The sequence below is a fragment of the Triturus cristatus genome, chromosome 4_1 (assembly GCF_964204655.1).
Source record: "Triturus cristatus chromosome 4_1, aTriCri1.1, whole genome shotgun sequence".
Classification (NCBI taxonomy): domain Eukaryota; kingdom Metazoa; phylum Chordata; class Amphibia; order Caudata; family Salamandridae; genus Triturus; species Triturus cristatus.
Window position 1 is genome coordinate 877,724,718 of NC_140585.1, and position 20,770 is coordinate 877,745,487.

The 20,770-nt window shown below is 43.8% G+C and overlaps 2 protein-coding genes across 2 annotated transcripts in view; one reads left to right on the plus strand and one right to left on the minus strand.

Moving 5' to 3' along the window:
- The window catches only part of EXOC4 (exocyst complex component 4), a 1,933,985-nt gene that overhangs the window by 375,874 nt on the left and 1,537,341 nt on the right, over positions 1 to 20,770 (plus strand). Inside the window, exon 6 of the mRNA XM_085653593.1 lies at positions 8,522 to 8,765. Within this exon, the coding sequence (XP_085509719.1) occupies positions 8,522 to 8,765 (244 nt within the window). The remainder of the gene's footprint in view (positions 1 to 8,521; positions 8,766 to 20,770) is intronic.
- On the minus strand, positions 17,641 to 18,900 carry LOC146855697 (uncharacterized). Its single transcript, XM_085650319.1, has one exon. The coding sequence runs from the start codon at positions 18,898 to 18,900 to the stop codon at positions 17,641 to 17,643; it is 1,260 nt and encodes a 419-aa protein (XP_085506445.1).

Below are 20,770 nucleotides of genomic sequence, written 5' to 3' on the forward strand. Positions count from 1 at the left end.
GTGGGAGCTCGGCTGTGTGTAATAGAAACCTGACGCGGTAGTAAGGAACCTAATATAGGGTCACTACATACTATGGGCCAGTTTTTGTTAATGATTTTACGTAAATCAGTCTGTTGTTTGCTGTAGCCCATGATGATCCTAAAATTGTGACATGAATTCTTATTGGCCTCCTCAGGATTGGAGGGCACCAATGTGTTGCTAGGTACTCCGCTGATGGGTCTTAGCAGGTCCTCACGATTCAGAGCATTAGATCGGACTATGGCACTTTCTATGGTACTCGGTGAGTAACCCCTCGCCCTAAACCTAAGTTTACTGAGCTCTTGAGCTGTCTGGAGATCCTTTTCATTGCTGCAGATTCTCCTCAGTCGTACCATCTCCCCATAAGGTATACTGTTTATGAGGTGGGCTGGATGTGCGCTTGTGGCATGAAGGGTTGTATTGCCCGCTGTGGGTTTACGGTGTAGCCTAGTCTCTAGTTTGCCCGCATTGATGTATACCTCGGTATCTAGAAACGTGACTTGTGTTTGGCTACATGTGGCAGTAAAATGGAGGTTGAGATTGTTTACATTTATGCTCTCTATAAACCCGAATGCCTCCTCCAGTGACCCTTTCCAAATAACAAATAGGTCATCAATAAATCTTAGCCACAAGACAACATTGTCTGCGAGGCACTGTGCATAGTCATGGCGGAGGGTGGTTTCCTCCCAGTACCCCATGTGGAGGCAGGCGTAGCTAGGGGAAAAACTAGCCCCCATCGCTACGCCCCTCAATTGTCGATATAGCAAACCGTTAAACATAAAATTGTTGTTAAGGAGGCAAAGTTCAAGCATCTCGGTTAACATAGCATTGTGGCTCTCAAATTGAGCGGGTTTGCGTGAGAGAAAACGTTTAGTGGCCTGTATGCCATCATCATGGCTAATGCTGGTGTAAAGAGATGTTACATCTAAAGCCATCATCCAATAGCCATCCCTCCATTGGACTCCTTTGATCTTCTGTAAAAAATCCCCAGTGTCCTGTATGTATGAATCCAATGATCTAACAAAGTCTTGTAAAAAATAATCAATGTATTGCGACGTTTTCTCATACATACCCTCACGCGCTGAGATTATAGGTCTGCCTGGTGGTTTGACAGGGTCCTTATGAATCTTGGGGATAAAGTACAGCGTGGGAATTACAGGGTTGTCTTTTTTCAGGAAGTTAAATTCCGCTTCCGTAATGAGCTTGCGTCCCCTCCAGTTGGCCAGTTTGTCCCGAAATTCTTTGTTGGCAATTTGGATGGCCACCGCCGTGGTACGAGTGTAACAGTTCCTGTCATTGAGTTGGATGGAGGCTTCGTGGTCGTAGAGTTCCTTGGTTAAAAGAACGATATTGCCACCTTTATCGCTCTGGCGAATGATAATCTTTTTGTTGTTTTTAAGTTTACTGATAAGTTGACTGTATAGCCGGGATTGTCGGTTGTAGCGTGGCTTCCTGGATTGAATTTTAGTATGCAAGGCTTTTATCTCTGTTGTCACATTGTCATAGAAAATATCGATGGCATCATGGGGCATGATAGGGGTGTATGTAGACTTAGGTCTAAAGGGCGTAGTGGGCCCCCTGGAGCTTGAGTCATCCGGGCAGTTTGCACCGGACCCTGTTCCTTCCGTGTCCCAAAGATCCTGGATTGCCTCCTGCAGGGCATTGTCGTTGTCATGGTCGGGAAGATTGCGTTTATTGCTGCGCATCGCAAATGATTTCTTGAGTTTGAGCTTCCGAACTGCTTTGTACACATCACACCGTACAGAGGCATAATCGAAGTTGTTTAGAGGAGCAAAGGATAAGCCAAGTGCAAGTATTCTCTTATCTTCATCGGTGAGCTCTAGGGATGTCAGATTAATAATGGTGTTGGCATTCTCACTCGTTATTGGTTCTTTGTCCAATACCCCCTTCCTCTTCTCCTGTTCGGATTTGCAGCGTTTCTTCCTTGCCCTCTGCCTCTGCCGGGATTTGAAGTTTGAATGCTTCCGGCTGGATTTGTTATTGCCGGTCTTGGTCGTAGGGTTTGCCTCCTCTCCTCGCATAAAAAATTCATTTCTTGTGCTGGAGATGGTCTAGGTATTGTTCCCGCTGCCAGGTTATCACGTAACTCCGATTCGGAGTCGCTACCACCCATTGAGCTGAGATCCGATTGTGTTGTATCATTGGAGGCAGTCCCTTTGTTGGGGCCCCGACTAGTGGGGGCCGCTTTGAATTTTGAGACTCGCAAAGCATCGTATCTCTTTGAAAAGGTAAAAATTTGGCCCAATTGGTAGTCATTGCGGTCGCGTTGGAACTTGAATGCTTTTCTGTCCATGATTATTTTCTCTTCTTTCTTGAGCCTCTCTGTCATCTCTTTCCTTAGTTTAGCTTTCTCATCTGAGTCCTCAAATTTATCCAACTCCTCATTGAGAGCATCAATTTCCTTGAGCAGTGTGGCTCTGTCGATATCAGCATACTTTATCAATATTAGGACCATCTTACGGGAGGATTCCAAGTTCGCCTCTGCCCATTCACGCATAAGCTCGGGATTTGGGCTCTCGTAGCTGGGTGCCGTGAGGATACGCAACCCTCGGGGGATGCGATTAACATCAATGTAGCTTTGTAGCGATTTCGATTCCCACCACTTGCTCTGTTCGTTTTTGAGTTTTTTCTCTAATATTTTGAATTTGTCCTTTAAAACCTTACCCTGTGTGGAGCCATCCGTGATGGGATCGTTACTGATAGCAGCAGGCACGGGTAGGCTGTCCGAGAACATTGATAGTGCCGCAGCCTCCCGTTCACGAACGCTGTCAGCCGCCATACTCAAATCAGGGCTCAATTAGTTAGCTCGTAGGGGCTATATAGATGGGTCAAACTTTCATCAACAACCTCCCACTGCTGCACACTGAACTCGCCAACCCCCGATACCTCAATGAATCTCACGATGGAATCACCGGTTCTTCTCCTGCCGTGTCGTCCGATCCCGGCTTCGGTAGAATCACCTTGTTCGCAGTTCGACGCTACCTGTGTCCACAGATACGTTAGTCGAGGTATCCAAGGGGGGTCAGGCGCCAACTCCTCCTTCCAGAGGCAAGTAAATCCGGTGTGAACCAGAAAACAGTTTCACTGCTTGGCGCCAACCTTTGAATGGCGAGGGCTCCGTGTCAAGATCGCGTGAAACTGATTAGCGATCTAATATATCAGAAAGACTACTTCCAACAGCCTTGAGGATCCTTCAACTGCCATAGGAAAGAGTACACGAGCCTGGAATTAGTGCTGATTTCTTTATTTGCCCAGAGCGACGGCCATAACGTTGCGGCTCCGTGGAGCCTTGATCACATGACAGCAAATAGTTCGTGAGGTAACGAATTTAAAGTAAAAAGGTAGGTCACATGGGGGGAATCACTTAACGTTTGCAGTCATAGACATAGACAATGATAAAACACCGTTGGTAAAAAGAGATGAAGTATCCACTTGCTAATTTACAAGTGATAATGTCTCAACAAGTAAAATAATAAATAGATATACAAGCAAGTAATGATTTAAAATATCGGCTTAAATGCTTTAAAAATACCGGAAAGGATAGAAGCAATTGTCTATTATGAGACCTGGAAATATGAATAACCAGTTGCTCATGATTATCAAAATACCAATCAGATGAATCACAAAAATACTAGTCAGACCGTAATGCCATAAAATTGCATAACACATGTAAATAAATATATATATATATATTAAAAATATTTTTGGCATAAAAACATAGCTGAATGTGGTTAATTCAAGTTGACCCATGAACCCCTCTTAATAAAAAAGTGAAAAGTGTAGGAAAAGAAATATATATAAATGGATAAACTAATGAAAAAAATATATATAAAAACATGCGGATAAGCATGTTGTCTAAAGTGCCTGAATTCTTATGATAAGGGATACTGCATAACCAAGATAATTGGATGAATTATATATGCAGCTCCCATTCAGATGTTACACAGGGATTGGGGTAATTAAATCGGTGAATACCACTGCGGTGGAATCGGTGGTATAAAAGGTAAATTCATGGATACCGTGGACTCCCAGTAGAGAGAGCCAAATTAATTCATGCTGAGTTCATACAGCTCGATGGGACTGGAGGGGGTTTCAATAATGTACCAATGTGATTGAACTAACATGGTCAAATGGTCAGCATATGGGCAACAGTGGGTGCAGAGTTGGATCTCAGGCTGGTCAACATTACATTCTATAATGGCAATCGGATGTGCAAATCACATAAATTTTAAACAGGATAAAGTGCATTATGTCAACAATAAATAGTAAAATACTAAATAAATAACCTAAAAAACATATTAAATAGGATTATGACAAATGACTAAAAATCCGTAAAAAATAGCTAAGAACACATCGGATAAAAAAGGTTTCCCATTAAGAACAGTAAAAAAGGTGTAAAATCAACCCAAGCATGTATGCATGTCCTCTGTCATGTTAAGACCTGTGGGGACCTTGGTGTTCAGTTGTAAAATATATCTTGTTTCCAATTTGCGGAGGTTGGATTCTCGATCCCCACCCCTTCTACTGGGCTCAATACAGTCAATAACATAATAGCTTAATCCCCTATTGTCACTATTGTGTGTTTCCCTGAAATGGCGTGCCACGGGGTAGGTATATATATATATATATATATATATATATATATATATATATATTACCTACTGGCGGTCGCCAGTAGGTAGTTATAGTTAGGACCACGTTTCCATAGGAAATCCACAACATTCTATTTTGAATAACTTTGGCGCCGGTTGACGAATCCTCGCGAATTTTTCAAAATAGGTGGGGCGCTACGCTCCGCTCCTACCCTGAAAGTCTCGGGGGGATTCGTCAAGCGGGGGCTGAGATAAAAGGGGGGTCCCAAAACGCATTTTTCCCATGCATTTTTCCATAGGACCTTTAGACACAGCTACAGCCCGAACGGCTGAACAGAATTACTTGAAATTTGGCAGAGAGGTAGTCCTCAGGTCAAGGAAGTGCCTTTTGTAGGTTTGGTGTAAATCTGTTCAGTAGATTCTGAGAAAATAGCCTTTAAATCAATATATATATCTGAGCCAGCGTATGGTGCGCTAAGGGTGCGCTTACCGTACGCGTACGGTGGCGTGCGCGAGCGCGATTCTGATTGGCCCTTAGATCTTAGTAAACATTCGAATCGGTCGAAACCAGGAAGCGGCGGCCGCCATTTTCTCTCTCGCACTCTGACAGGGGGTTGAAAAACCAAGTGCAAAAACATGTAAAGGGGCTGTTTACACAGCTCCCAAACACCTAGCCATGTCGAGGGAGTCCCCAACGATCCCCCAAGTGAAAAAAGGCAATTTTAATTTTTTCGAAAATTTCGCCGTTTACGCTTACCGTACGCGTACGGTAAGAAATAATAAAAAAAATATATATATCCACATTCTCCCCACCCCGTGTGCAAAAGGTGCCCTAAGGGCACCTTTTGTGCATGGCTTATTAGAGCTAAACAAAACATATATTTTACCTGTCACAACGATGCTCATCATATGTCCTCCATGTGCGCACGGTGCATGGCCCATCTAGCGTAACGTGGGCACGCGGTGCGCTTCGCGCACCGCGTGCTCACTGTGCGCGCACGGTGCGCGAAGCGCACCGTGCGCGCACTGAACGAACTGCGTTAAGTGGGCGCGCACGCCACAAATGGCGTAAAGTAACTTAGCATTTAAAAAAACGTACAAATTCACTGAAAAAACCATAGGTTTCACACACGTTATAGTTAGGAATTAGCATTTAAAAAACCTTGCAAATTCACTGAAAAAACCATAGGTTTCACACATGTTATAGTTAGCTGGACATTTTACTGATAAAAAACCAATGAAATTCCCCCGTTATAGTTACTGTAGGCAACTATAACTCACGCGACCGTAATCCTCTGCTGATGACATACGTGTCTTTATGAAAAAAAAATATTTGTAATATATGTATAGCTAAAATTTAATGGAAGAAGACATGGGCAAATAAGTGTCTAAATACAGTATTAGCATCAGCAGAGGATTACGGTCGCGTGAGTTATAGTTGCCTACAGTAACTATAACGGGGGAATTTCATTGGTTTTTTTATCAGTAAAATGTCCAGCTAACTATAACATGTGTGAAGCCTATGGTTTTTTCAGTGAATATATATATATATATATATATATATATATATATATATATATATACACACACACACAGTCACATGTATACTTCAAAGCATGTTTACAACTGCTTGGTTTCTAGGACCGGATGAATACTTTAGAGGACCTATTAGCAGAAGGTCTGGCTGGGGGTGGTTAATGGCGCATACTAATGTTCGATGCATGCTTTCTGCTCTTATAATAATTAAAACACTATTATGAAGCATTTATGTTTAATGTTAACTTTTAATTTACAGACCAAATTACCGGAAGATAGGTAGGCGCAAATATGCAATTATTTCATCTTCACTTGTTCGTAATAAAATCGTGATGCCAGCCAGTTACATTTGCATATAGCTGTTCCACGTTAAGCTGTTTTTATTCAGTTCATATGTACACCACATGTGGCTTCAGATGTGTGCGTGATGCCTCAGAGAGGAGACAGGAGTTTTGTTTGACAGAATTTGGAGAGGTCCCCGGTGCTCACAGAAACAGTGGCAAAGCATTCCAAACATGGCTGTCAGCACTGGCAAAGCCCAGCCCACACGGTATTGCCCTGTGAATGTGCTGCAAATGTCTTCTGTAAGGAAAATGTGAATTGTGTCCCAAGAAAAAATATGGGTCGCCTTGTTCATTATATACAACACTGCAATTGGAATTTCGTAAATAAGAGGGCACCATTAAAAACGTGGTTGAGTTGGCATGGCCATATAAAGGATACCTCCAGAAATCTAGAATTAATTGGGCTGATCTGTATTCCAATTGGCTTTGTCTTTAAAACAGGTTACATGAATATTCTTTATAATTCATTGATAAATGCGGCCTCCCATCTTTGCAAGTAAGTTTATAGGTGGTGGTACATAAAAATTCCTGTGTGCTATGTTACCTCTAAGCTGCGTGGCTGGAAGGTCGTGCACTGATTTCTCACCGCACTTGGGGCCGGCCCTTAAGGAGTGCACAAAACAAAGGGACCTCCTGCTGGCAAGAAGCTGCTGAGAAGAGCTTTCTGCGAGCTGCTGATGAAGGCAAAGCCTGACGCTGTTACTTATCCTTCTGCCTCCTTTATCTGATTGCTCGAGGTGTGGCTCACCCTCCCACCACGTGTCCAGAGTTGGAACTCTCTTCTCCTAAGGGTCTTCCTTTGCAGGAAGTCTCTTCTTACCACTCATTATCAGAAAAGCTGCTGATCTTCTAAACTTGCAATTGCCCACTGCCGAATTCAAAAGGTGAGGAATCCACAAGAAGATACTGTATTCACCAGAAAAAGCATTACCGAAGGTAAGTAACTTGTTCTTTTCAGCACTTTGGGGTAACCTAGTAGTTTTCATGTTCTCATGAATTTTGTGAACTTTTTCCAGTTGTTTCAAATTATTTCTAGTAAACATAAGTAGATGCCACTGTGTTTTTATACCTTTAGCATATTTCCCGCAAGGACCTGCTTTTAATCAGTGCCATTGCTTACACATTATGGCAAAAGGAATATTTAAACCAGTATTTTGCTGTAGAACGGCACTAAGTAGCCGATTAGGATGTCGGTCGGCAAGCCTCCGACTGCTCGTCGGAGGTTTACCGACCGACATCCTTGGTTTAAACTCCAACGCCTTCTTACAAAGAAGGCGCCCCCAAAACAGTGTGTGCTTTAACTTAAAACAACAACAATAAAAATAGCAGTCCTCAGCTCAGGTGTAAACAATGGTGTGCAGAAGGCAAGAAGGTATGAGTAACATACATAGCCATGGGTTGAAACCACAGCTTTCACAGGAGGTAAACCGGCCTCCTTCTGAAGAGGGTGATGCTTGGGGGTCTGTGAACCCCTCGTGCTCCCCTCTCAGACGGCCCCCTGGGGGGGACACACTGATTGTGCACCACCTCTATGTGGTGACCAGTGAGTACACACTCCAAGAGTTTTTTTTTTTGCTCTGCTCCCCTGTTTGTAATACAGCATGGACGCAATGGCAAAGTGTTCTCGCATTTTCATGTAGCTACTCTCCCAGCCAAATGAGGTAACACCCCTTCATGATTGCACCAGTGCAAGATGTGCTTTGACGTGATGCATATTGTAGAAGGACTAACCAAGCATCTGAGTCCCTTGTACAATACAAAGTTCTTGGGATGAGTGGGACGGCACAAGGAGAGAGCAGATTTGGGGATTAACCACCAATCTGCTACCGGGGCAGCAGGCAGAAAGACACCATTTTGATTTTTTTTGTGTAAAAATAAATAATCCTCGTGGCTAGTGGCCTTTCTGTCCTCATGAGAAGGCATATTGTGGTTAAAACCCCAATCTGGTTGAGGAAACATAAACTTTTTAGTTGTATGACTTTCTTTTTTACTATTTTTCTCTTTTAATAGTGAAAGAAATGAGCCTGCAAGAGATCAAAGAGGATCTGGAGTCTGATCCGGAAGAGAACAGTGTGGTTTTTATGGGTATCCTCATCAAAGGCCTGTCTAAACTGAGGAAGATCCCGGAAGCTGTAAAGGCTATCAAGGACCGCTTGGAGCAGGAGCTTAAACAGATCGTCAAGAGGTCTACAACTCAGGTCTCCGACAGTGGCTACCAGAAAGGGGAGAATGTTCCTCAGGAAAACCAACCAAGGTAGGCACAGAGCGTAGCCTTAAATTCAGTTCACTTCCTTAGTTTTGTCATTTTGCTTTAAGTAAAAGGATTAGATTAGTAAACAAGCATTTACAATGCAATCGGTCTCGCGATTGGTTGAGTTAGAGCTATTGGCTTCGTAAATAACAATATGTTTTACCCTTGTGTATTGGAGTGGATGTATGTGGTGTGTAGTGGAATTATGTGGCTTGGATTGGAATTGTTAGTTCAGGAATTGTGTGGTGTGAAGTAGATTTGTGTAGTGGAATTACGTGGCATGGTGTGCAGTGGAAATATGTGGATTGTAATTATGTGGTATTGAGTGTACTGGAGTAATGTGGAGTCGGGTTGTGTGTTATGGAGTGGAATTATGTGGAATGGTATTTTGTGTTGTGGACTGGTATGTAGAGACACTGCAATAGACCACAGAACCTGCAGAAACTGGGAGATTCAGGTACATGGGAGATTCAGGTACATGGGAGATTCAGGTACATGGGAAATACAGGTACCTGGGAGAGACAAGCACATGGAAAAGACAAGCACATTGGGGACACAGGCACAGGGGAATCGCAGATACTGGGATGCACAGGCACTATGAGCGCCTGAGCTTAAGAGAAAGAGAACACAAGGAATGGAGGGATAGATCGACAAACGTTGGGCACTTGACAGGGCAAGAGAACACCTGGAAGTGTGAATGCCAAGAAAATAAAGGGTTCACCAGCCATGCAGAGATAGCGAGACCCTGAACATTTGTCAGGGAGAAAGAGAACACTGGCACGGAAAGAGGTGTGGATAGATATATGGGACACCTGTAAGAGAGCCTGAACACTTAGAAGTAAGTGGGGGAGCATGGGCATAGGGAGATAAATAGCCTTTGGTTACGTGTCAGAGTGAGAGAACACCTGCAAGAGCGAAGCGAACACTGTGAAGAGAGAGGGCCACAAGGCATGGGTCTGTAGATTGAAAGACCTTAGGCATGTGTCAGGGAGACAAAGAGCACCTGAAAGAGTGAGAGACCTGGGGCACTTGTGAGGGAGAAGGGCACCCCATGCACGGGGAAGGAGATGCATAGATATGGGCTACATGTCAAGGGGTAGAAAACATCTAGATGAGAGAGAGAATGTCTGGCAAGTAAATAACTAAACTCCTGGCACTAGTCGAGAAGAGAGAGAGGCTGGCAGTTAGATAGGGGCACATATCAGGGGAAGAGGACTCCTAGCAGATGCTCAAAAGAGCACCCAGCAGAGACTGGCAGATGCACCTGGGCACCAGAGGACACATGTTGACTTCATGCTGGTAGAAGTACATGCAGATATGGCAGGAGTCAGATTCTACAGAGCCCAGAAGCAGAGAGGGGTGAACACACGTGTTTCACAGCTGCGCGTGTGTACGATAGGCTGCAGGAAGTTTTTAAAGGGGCCTCTGTTTCAAGAATATACAAAGAAATGTTCCAAAAAATCTAAGCTTGCCATTATATCCATGTCTACTCCTGCCAACAGAGCATTATTATTGTCCAGTGTTCTATAATGATACCAGTATAGTCAGATCACCTGAAGCAGTGTGTAAGCAAGGGATCTGACCTACCTGTTGGCTCTGGTGACCACTACAACCTTGGCCATAGTGATATAAATGCGGTGTTGATCAGTACTGTGTCAATTACTCAGCTCCACTAACAAAGTACAGCCACCCAAATCAAGTGAGGTGTGCCCTAGCGGAGACACAGATTATAGGACAGCCTTTGGGGCAGGCCCAAATTCACCGATAGTCACGACAGGTCAAGCATTCTTTCATACAATCATGGAGACAGTCGGCCATGTTGTAGTCAGGCAAAGATGTCCATCAAACTGTCTGCGAGCTGGGAGAGATATAGCTTGGCCGGTATCTTCACAAGTCCTCCACATTGAGCTCTGTGATTCACAGAGGTCGGTGAGCGGACGGGTGGTCACTAAGTGAGGCCTAGCACGCGCTCATCTGGTGTTAGTGGGTTGTGGTTGGTTGATGGGCGGTCTTTGAGACTCGAGCCAATAGGAAGGCTTTGTGGTGGAGCTGGTGCCTGTGCTTCAGCAAACATAATACATGTATCACAGCCTTTTAATAATATTGCATAAACTTCAACTGCATAGAATCTAGGTACATCAGAATGGCCTACTCATATTCCCTCCAGAAGGGAAGCTTAGAAATACTGTTACATATTGTATGTTGTTAGTGCTAATGTGTCTTTCTATGCCTCCCCGAAACTAATGTCATGGAAGGGGCGTAGAGGCACAGAAATACTATTTCAGGCAATGTGGCAAACTGTGTATGCTCTTCCATTTTCAATAGTCAACTTTGTGATATTCAAATTTTGTCCATGGAACGCAGCAAGACTGGAGGCAGCGCCATGCGGGGACTGGGTGGACGTGAAAACAGGATGGGAGAGAGGCCGGGGAGGGGGTAAAACAAACTGAGCGTGAGGTGTAAGGACACAGACTGTGTAACAAGAGCAGCGTGCACATGCACCCTGCAACATAAAAAAGAGAGTGCCCAACACAAAATGAATACCAATGCAGAGAGAGGATACCCGTAATAGCCCAATGCTCCAAGGGAGGGAACTTAGCACGACAAGGAGGTACAGAAGAGTCAATGAGCCACAGAGCAACTAGCTTTTCAGAATGATAGTGTTTGACAAATCAGCAGCCAGAGGGGAATGAAAGTGCATATACTGAAAACAGCATGTTTTGAAGAGACAGAGCATGCACTGCCTAGGCGAGCCCTAAAAACACCATGAATGAAAATCAATGCAATTAAAAATATAGTCATACATGGTATTGTTCAAAGGATCAAACATCAGAGATAGCATCAGCCCGAGTTAATGTTGTTCCTGTAAATATTCCAAATTACCTATTTGATACTAGATGTATGATATTTCCTCTGCTGTATTTTGCTAATTTTTGACATAAGAATTAGTATATCAGTTACCAATTTTGCTCAACCAAGTAATATTTGCACACTAAAATGGTCTTACTTTTCTGTGGAGTATTTTTACAGTGAATACCTAGCTCCAAGGTTTAGCAGAGCACTTTAGATGGGACATGAATAAACATAAACATAACGTGTATTTTCAATACACGCTTTCCCCCTTGGGTCTCTTGGCTCTGAAATGTTAGATGTTTATTGTTACCCAATTCGCTGCCACTCATTTTATCAACCTCGAAAGGATGAAAGGTTGAGTGGGCCCACTGGTTTTGAACCTAAGTCTTTTGGTGACAAACTTATACATGTTTATTGTTAGCCAATTCACTGGCACTCATTTTATCAACCTCAGAAAGATGAAAGGCTGAGTGGGACATCTGAGGTACGAACCTGTGATCTCAAGGTCAAACCTAGATTTCTGAATTGGATGCTTTAGTCCACTGAGCCACCATACCTGGCTTGTCATGTTTGAGTTACAGTAGTATAGTTGGGTGAAAACGTATGCCTGCAAGCGAGGTGGGGTTAACAAGATTACTGCTTCATACACAGGTATATGCACCACCATGGACTGAGCAAGAGTGGGGCAATTATGTAATGAGAGGGCGGTGAAAAGAGACACGGGGAGTTTATTGGTCATTCCTGATTGTCATGAGAGTGGGAAACAAGCAACCTAAGCTTTCTTAACTATGTCAATTATTTAGTTTAGTGGCTTTAATCTAAACCAGGCGTAAGGACGACCACTGGATCGTTGTGTTAGGTACAGATGGTGTTTATTTTTTTAGTGACTGTAGAACTACGAAATAATAACTTCTGTTAAACAAATATACAAGTCAACATGACTTTATGTGTCTAATAGCTACGTGCATTAAATCCTAGTGATCAATTTTTAGTTTTATTATGTGACCTAATATGATTTTAAAAATTGTATGCAAACTGAAGCAAAACGGTTCACGGTTTGTCATTTTTCTAACAGCCTAGTAGGATGATTTTATGGTTAGTCTACAATTATTTCGACCCTTCAGTTATTCTGGGGAAATTCATTGGGACAGATCATTTAACTGGCCAGGGTGTTTGTCACCGTTATTGCAACTCCCAAAATCTTGAAAACTAAGCTGCTCAGCGCCTTTAGAGAAGGTAGCATCTGTGCATAGAGTTTGTATGCCTTTTGGTTAGAAGCAGAATCTCCTTTTTTGTTACAGACAAATACATATTTGTTGGTGGTCAGTGTTACGATTTTAGGTTCACTTGTTAAGATACAGAAGTTTCAGGCCGTGGGTAGTCTGTGTATTGCACTCACTGCTATTTGTTGAATGGTTAACATGTCTGTCTGACATTTCGGATTATATTGAATCATGCTTAGTTCCAAGTATGTTTAAGGTATCCACCTATAGTGTTTGTGTTGTCCAATAGTAGCGTGAGAATTCTAAGAGAGTGTGCTGTTGTAGGAACGTGCCCCTTTTTGCATGCCCCCCCCCTTTTCCCTCACTTCTGATGCAACCTGACTTGATGTTCACTGGGACCCTGCCAGGGCTGGACTGGCCGTAGTGGGCACCGGGCGTTTCCCCGGTGGGCCTCCAGGGTGGGGGCCGGTTTTGGGCCCCTGAGGAGGCTGTTTTTGTTACCGGGGCCGGCAATATTGCCCCCCGTAACAAAATCCTAACAAACAGCTTGGCAGCACTCCCCCTGCCTCACGGGGGGCGGGGGGGAGGGTGGCTGAGCAGCTTGCCAGGGCCGGTTACGGTTCCCAGTCCGGCCTTGGTCCCTGCCAATCAGGTTCCCAGGGCCTGTGTTCTTTCCAAAAACTGTACCTTTGTACCCATATTTGGCACATCCCTGGCCACAGGTAAGCCCCTTGTAAAAGGTACCTTTGGTACCAAGGGCACTGTGACCAGGGAAGGCTTCTAAGGGCTGCAGCACCTATTGTGGCACTGTATTGCCTTGCCCACTTGCGTGATCTAAACTTAGGCACACCACTTATTTACACAGAAACTCCAACACTCCTCTGGAGGTAAAATTAGCTTTATTAGTATCGTAGACAAGGGCAATAAGTCACTGAAGCTAGCTAGTAAGTTCTTAGGCACCAAGTGAAAGACAATGAACAATGAATACACCACTATATATATATATATATATATATATATATATATATATATATATTACCTACTGGCGGTCGCCAGTAGGTAGTTATAGTTAGGACCACGTTTCCATAGGAAAACCTCAACATTCTATTTTGAATAACTTTGGCGCCGGTCGACGAATCCTCGCGAATTTCTCAAAATAGGTGGGGCGCTACGCTCCGCTCCTACCCTGAAAGTCTCGGGGGGATTCGTCAAGCGGGGGCTGAGATAAAAGGGGGGGTCCCAAAACGCGTTTTTCCCATGCATTTTTCCATAGGACCTTTAGAACGAGCTACAGCCCGAACGGCTGAACAGAATTACTAGAAATTTGGCAGAGAGGTAGTCCCTAGGTCAAGGAAGTGCCTTTTGTAGGTTTGGTGTAAATCTGTTCAGTAGATTCTGAGAAAATAGCCTTTAAATCAATATATATATCTGAGCCCGCTTACGGTACGCTTACCGTACGCTTACCGTACGCTTACCGTAAGCTTACGGTGGCGTGCGCGAGCGCGATTCTGATTGGCTCTTAGATCTTAGTAAACATTCGAATCGGCCGAAACCAGGAAGCGGCGTCCGCCATTTTGTCTCTCGCACTGAGTGTTGTTTATCAAACATGATGGCCAAAAACATGTTACGGGGCTGTTTTGACAACTCCCTCCCACATAGTCATGTTGAGGGAGTCCCCAAACATCCCCCAAGAGCAAAAACGGTTTTATTTTTTTTTCGGCAATTTCGCGGGGTACGCTTACCGTACGCTTACCGTAAGCTTACCGTACGCTTACGGTAAAAAAATAAAAATAAAAAAAACACTATCCACACTTACCCCACCCCCTGTGCTTTTGGTGGCCGCAGGCCACCAAATGTGCAGGGCTTATTAATAGAGAAAAAAAACGTAATTTTGGCAACATGAAATTATAAAATCGAAATAAAAAAAACACTATCCACATTGACCTCACCCCCTGTGCTTTTGGTGGCCGAAGGCCACCAAATGTACAGGGCTTATTAAAGTTGATAAAAACCGTGCACGGAACGAACTGCGTTAAGTGGGCGCGCACGCCACAAATGGCGTAAAGTAACTTAGCATTTAAAAAAACGTACAAATTCACTGAAAAAACCATAGGTTTCACACACGTTATAGTTAGGAAATAGCATTAAAAAAACCTTGCTAATTCACTGAAAAAACCATAGGTTTCACACATGTTATAGTTAGCTGGACATTTTACTGATAAAAAACCAATGAAATTCCCCCGTTATAGTTGCTGTAGGCAACTATAACTCACGCGACCGTAATCCTCTGCTGATGACATATGTGTCTTTATGAAAAAAAAATATTTGTAATATATGTATAGCTAAAATTTAATGGAAGAAGATATGGGCAAATAAGTGTCTAAATACAGTATTAGCATCAGCAGAGGATTGCGGTCGCGTGAGTTATAGTTGCCTACAGCAACTATAACGGGGGAATTTCATTGGTTTTTTATCAGTAAAATGTCCAGCTAACTATAACATGTGTGAAACCTATGGTTTTTTCAGTGAATATATATATATATATATATATATATATATATATATTCACTGAAAAAACCATAGGTTTCACACATGTTATAGTTAGCGGAAATTTTACTGATAAAAAACCAGTGAAATTCCCCCGTTATAGTTAGTGCAGGCAACTATAACTCACGCGACCGCAATCTTCTGCTGATGCTAATACTGTATTTAGACACTTATTTGCCCATGTCTTCTTCCATACATTTTTAGCTATACATATATTACAAATATTTTTTTTTCATAAAGACACATATGTCATCAGCAGAAGATTGCGGTCGCGTGAGTTATAGTTGCCTGCACTAACTATAACGGGGGAATTTCACTGGTTTTTTATCAGTAAAATTTCCGCTAACTATAACATGTGTGAAACCTATGGTTTTTTCAGTGAATTTGCAAGGTTTTTTAAATGCTAATTCCTAACTATAACGTGTGTGAAACCTATGGTTTTTTCTGTGAATTTGTACGGTTTTTTAAATGCTAAGTTACTTTACGCCATTCGTGGCGTGCGCGCCCACTTAACGCAGTTCGTTCCGTGCGCGCACGGTGCGCTTCGCGCACCGTGCGCGCACAGTAAGCACGCGGTGCTTACTGTGCTTACGGTGCTTATAAGCCATGCACAAATGGTGCGCTTCGGGCACCATTTGCACACGGGGTGGAGAGAGTGTGGATAATTTTTTCTTTGATTATTTTTGTTGAAAATATTGTGGTTTTTTACACCTCTGATAAGCCCTGCACATTTGGTGGCCTGCGGCCACCAAAAGCACAGGGGATGGGGAGAGTGTGGATAGTGTTTTTTTTTAAATATTTTTTACCGTACGCGTACGGTAAGCGTAATCGGCGAAATTAGCGAAAAAATAAAAATGGCTTTTTTGGCCTTGGGGGGTCTTGGGGGACTCCCTCATCATGGCTATGTGTGTGTGAGCTGTCAAAAAAGCTCCTTTACATGTGTATTGGTTTTAATTAAACAACCTAACTCTCAGTGCGAGAGAGAAAATGGCGGCCGCCGCTTCCTGGTTTCGGCCGATTCGAATGTTTACTAAGATCTAAGAGCCAATCAGAATCGCGCTCGCGCACGCCACCGTACGCGTACGGTAAGCTTACGGTAAGCGTACCGTAAGCTGGCTCAGATATATATATTGATTTAAAGGCTATTTTCTCAGAATCTACTGAACAGATTTACACCAAACCTACAAAAGGCACTTCCTTGACCTAGGGACTACCTCTCTGCCAAATTTCTAGTAATTCTGTTCAGCCGTTCGGGCTGTAGCCCTGTCTAAAGGTCCTATGGAAAAATGCATGGGAAAAACGCGTTTTGGGGCCCCCTTTTATCTCAGCCCCCGCTTGACGAATCCCCCCGAGACTTTCAGGGTAGGAGCGGAGCGTAGCGCCCCACCTATTTTGAGAACTTCGCGAGGATTCGTCGACCGGCGCCAAAGTTATTCAAAATAGAATGTTGCGGATTTCCTATGGAAAAGGGGTCCTAACTATAACTACCTACTGGCGACCGCCAGTAGGTAATATATATATATATATATATATATATATATATATATATATATATATTTTGTAATACATAGATCTTGAATATAGATCTATGAACAGTTAATGTACAAAGCACCTCACCAGATGCGTCTGCACCGGAGTCTTCAACATCCCTGGCCAAGCACCGAAAACACCAAGTCGGGAACCCTGTAGAGACTGGGGCACAGGAAGTAATCTCTCTGGGCACCAAAGTCGTCCCGAGAGTGCGTCCACTCCAAGACTGAGTTCCTGAGCTCCACCCCACAGACACCACTTTTTATAGTTAAATTAACACGTTCGAGAACCCTCTAGCAGGCGTTCTCGCCCATCTATCCATCATAGGTGCTGGCCGCATCTCTGCGTCAGATCCACCCATACAGACCTGGCCAGATTCTACTTGGGTGCGCCGAGGCAAAAGACATTCCTTTCCCTGTCTCCGGCCTTGGAGAGCCTTGCACAGCGCATCCTCCCTCTGTCCTAGAGATAAGCATAGAATGCACAAACATAAGCTCAAGGTACAAAATAACCTCACGAGGTATGTCTTGCACCAGCTCATACTGGTTTACGTGAAAAACATGTTTATATTACTGCTGAAGTGTAACTACAGGTCAAAGCAGCACAAAATGGAAATGCAGTACAACAAAATGGAGGACCAGAGCATCACATGCAATCGAGGTCAACATGCAGTTTAGCACGTGTAAAATGGCAAATGCAGTTCATTCCACCCCTTGACCCTCGATTCACCCATCATACCCCATTGGGCTAAATACCATGGATCTGGGACGAAGAAGGGAGAGAAGATTAGGAATGCATTGAATACAACAACATAGTGAGATAAAAATGCAAATAATCACTATAATAATACCCAAGATATAGCGAGGCTGTCCAAAATTAGGTAGCCACCCAAACAACCAATCCCACCATCCTTGATCAACGTTTTGGGTAACCCCTTTCACTAAATCTTTTAAAGCATTAATATGCGCATGGATAGATGTAGAATGATCAGATAAATTGAAACAACAGAGTCCATCAAAGTCCTCGCAACCGTGGTTGTGTTTTAACAACAAATAGTCCGCAGCTGCCCTATTCTGCAAAACAGCTTTTCTCGTTTCTTGAACATCTAATAACAGGTCAGCTAAAGCGGCAGAAGTATGATTGAGATTCTTCACAATTAAGCAGGCAAGCTTAGCAATAGTTCTTGCATTATAAACGGACAGTCCTGGCACTCCTACAATGGAAATAGCCAAACTGGTATACTCTGCTCTAGAAAGCAAGTCAATATTGGAGTCACAATCCTCAGGTAATTGAACAGCGGCTCTAGAAGAGCAAATGTGCGTGACAGAATGCATGGGAAAAAGCATAAGACTTAAACGTGATAAGGCACAAGGTCCTCCAGTTATATTAGCTGGTATGTAAGTGTATGAAATATTGCCGCACGAGAACAGCCATCCCTTAGATAACTTCACATGGTTAACATGGCTAGCGGTTAATACTGTATGATTACAGACCATATAATTGGTAACGTTACTGCAAAAACTGTCATGTCGTGACTGACATAATGTTTGTTGATCAGTGGTCAATTGTGTGCTTTTCTCTAGTTTCAATTGGCCACACTTGCCAATTTTGGCAGGGTCACAAGTTAGTTGATAGCAAACGTCTCCAGTAGTGATGTTGTAGGTAACAATACTCGTCATGTTCCTCCAGAGGTTATCTGTAACCTCTGGGCAAAAACGACAGTACTCATAAAGACTCAGATGTGTTTGAACATCAGTTTCCTCCACTACCCCATCAAAGTTAGTTTGGTTGAAGATGTGTAGAAGCACATGTGCAGGGGTAGGTACGGCAACAAGACAAGTGGATATCATATCAGCTGTACTTTGAAGATCTCTCATACAGAAGTGGGAAGTGTTCAGCACATTCCCGGCCAAGTAGGTCCATATGTTATCCGGTTGCTGCAACAATGCTGTCATCCGACTCGGGCGGTTGATCCCCTTCGGCATCCCTGGGCCCTCCCGGACCCCTCCGGACACGCCCAAACACAGACCACACAGCGCAAGCATCGCAGCGGCAAGCCATACTGTGATCTAGAAACAGAAAACAAACTGGTATAATCACTCTCTTAAATAAAAATTTTCAGCAGGTACATTTTCCCACTTTTCCTGTCCGGGTCTCATGATGACTAGGATATTATCCTTTCCCTTAGCGATTAATTCTGCAGGTTCAGGAGGTTTGTTTGGGGACTCTACCCATACTTTTGCCCCTGGGTTCTTGTCAGTAGATCCAAACCCGCCCTTTCCTCGTACAGTTAGAAGGGCTGGGGCCGTCCCCTTCATGACATTCCCTCCATAAACCGATATGATGATCATTTGGGCAACTCGGTCACCGGGTTGCACAATCAGATCATTGTCTCCACTGTTTAATAGAATAACTTTGATCTCCCCCTGGTAATCGGCATCGACCACCCCTCCCAAAACCTGGATGCCTTTCAGGGCAAGCCCAGATCGAGGGGCGATCAGTCCAAAATGCTCTGGGGGAATTTGAACTCCAATTCCTGTCTCAATCAAGGTAATGTCTCGTGGTTGCAATCGATAGAGTTTCAGGGCATGTAAATCAAGACCTGCAGCCTCTGGTGTGGCACGATATGGAGCTAAAGCTCCAGGAACTGTCTCCCAATACAGAATTGTGTTTGTGGCCACATGGGGCTTGATCTGCAAAGCCGGGGTCAACATGCGCATCAAAGGAGTCTCTGCATTGGCAAGGGGTCGGTTGTTCAAAATTTGCAATGCATCAGGCAAATGATCCCTCCACCCCTTCAATGACCCCTCAGACAACTTTTTCAACTGCTCTTTCAACAAACCATTCATTCTCTCAATCAAACCCGCTGCCTGTGGGTAATAGGGTATGTGATAGATCCATTCAATGTTATGCTGCACACAAAAATCTGGCACCATCTTTCCTTTAAAGTGTGACCCATTGTCACTTTGGACCTGCAAAGGAATTCCGTAATACAAAATCAACAAATTCAAAGTTTTCAGAGTGTTAGACTGGGTTGCTCTCTTTCATGGAAAGGCGATGAGATAGCCAGAATAGGTATCCACCACCGTGCATGCATACTGACATCCTCGACTCATTGGCCCGATGAAATCAATTTGCCATATTTGCCCTGGCAACTTCCCTCTACCTAGCTGGCCTCTCACTACCTGCGGAACTGGTCTGTGTTGGGTATGCTGACAAACAGGACAGTGAATGATCGCAGTTTTAATAAAATCTAGGGGAATATACATCCCTCTACTTTCTGCCCACCTGCTAGTGGCTCGCTCGCCCAAATGTCCGCTTTTCTGATGCGCCCATTTAGCCATGCCCACCAAGTCAGAATCCTTCGTCACCACCTCAGCTTCACGAATCTTCGCTTCTTGGTCTGCAAAGGAATTGCACCAACGCTCTAGTGAGTCAGTTGGGCAATGAGCATCAACATGATAAACTGTGACTGTACTCTGAGACAACAATTCCCAAATCTCCTGCCATAGCGCCTTTCCCCAAACCTCCCTATTGTGAATCATCCAATTATGAGCATGCCATGTGGGAAGCCAAGTGGCTAACCCATTGGCCGTAGACCATGAATCAGTATAAATGTGACATGTACCAGGGAGCTCTTGCTTTAAAGCCTGGTAAACCGCGTACAATTCTGCGAACTGACTACTTCTTCCCTCTCCAGTAGTCGACAACAACTTTTTGGTCACAGGATTGTATGACACCGCCTTCCAATGTCTCTTGGTCCCCACATATCTGGCTGAGCCATCTGTAAACCACACATGCTTTTTGTCCTCCGCGGACAACTCTGAGAATGGCCCGCCCCATTTCACTGGGGAC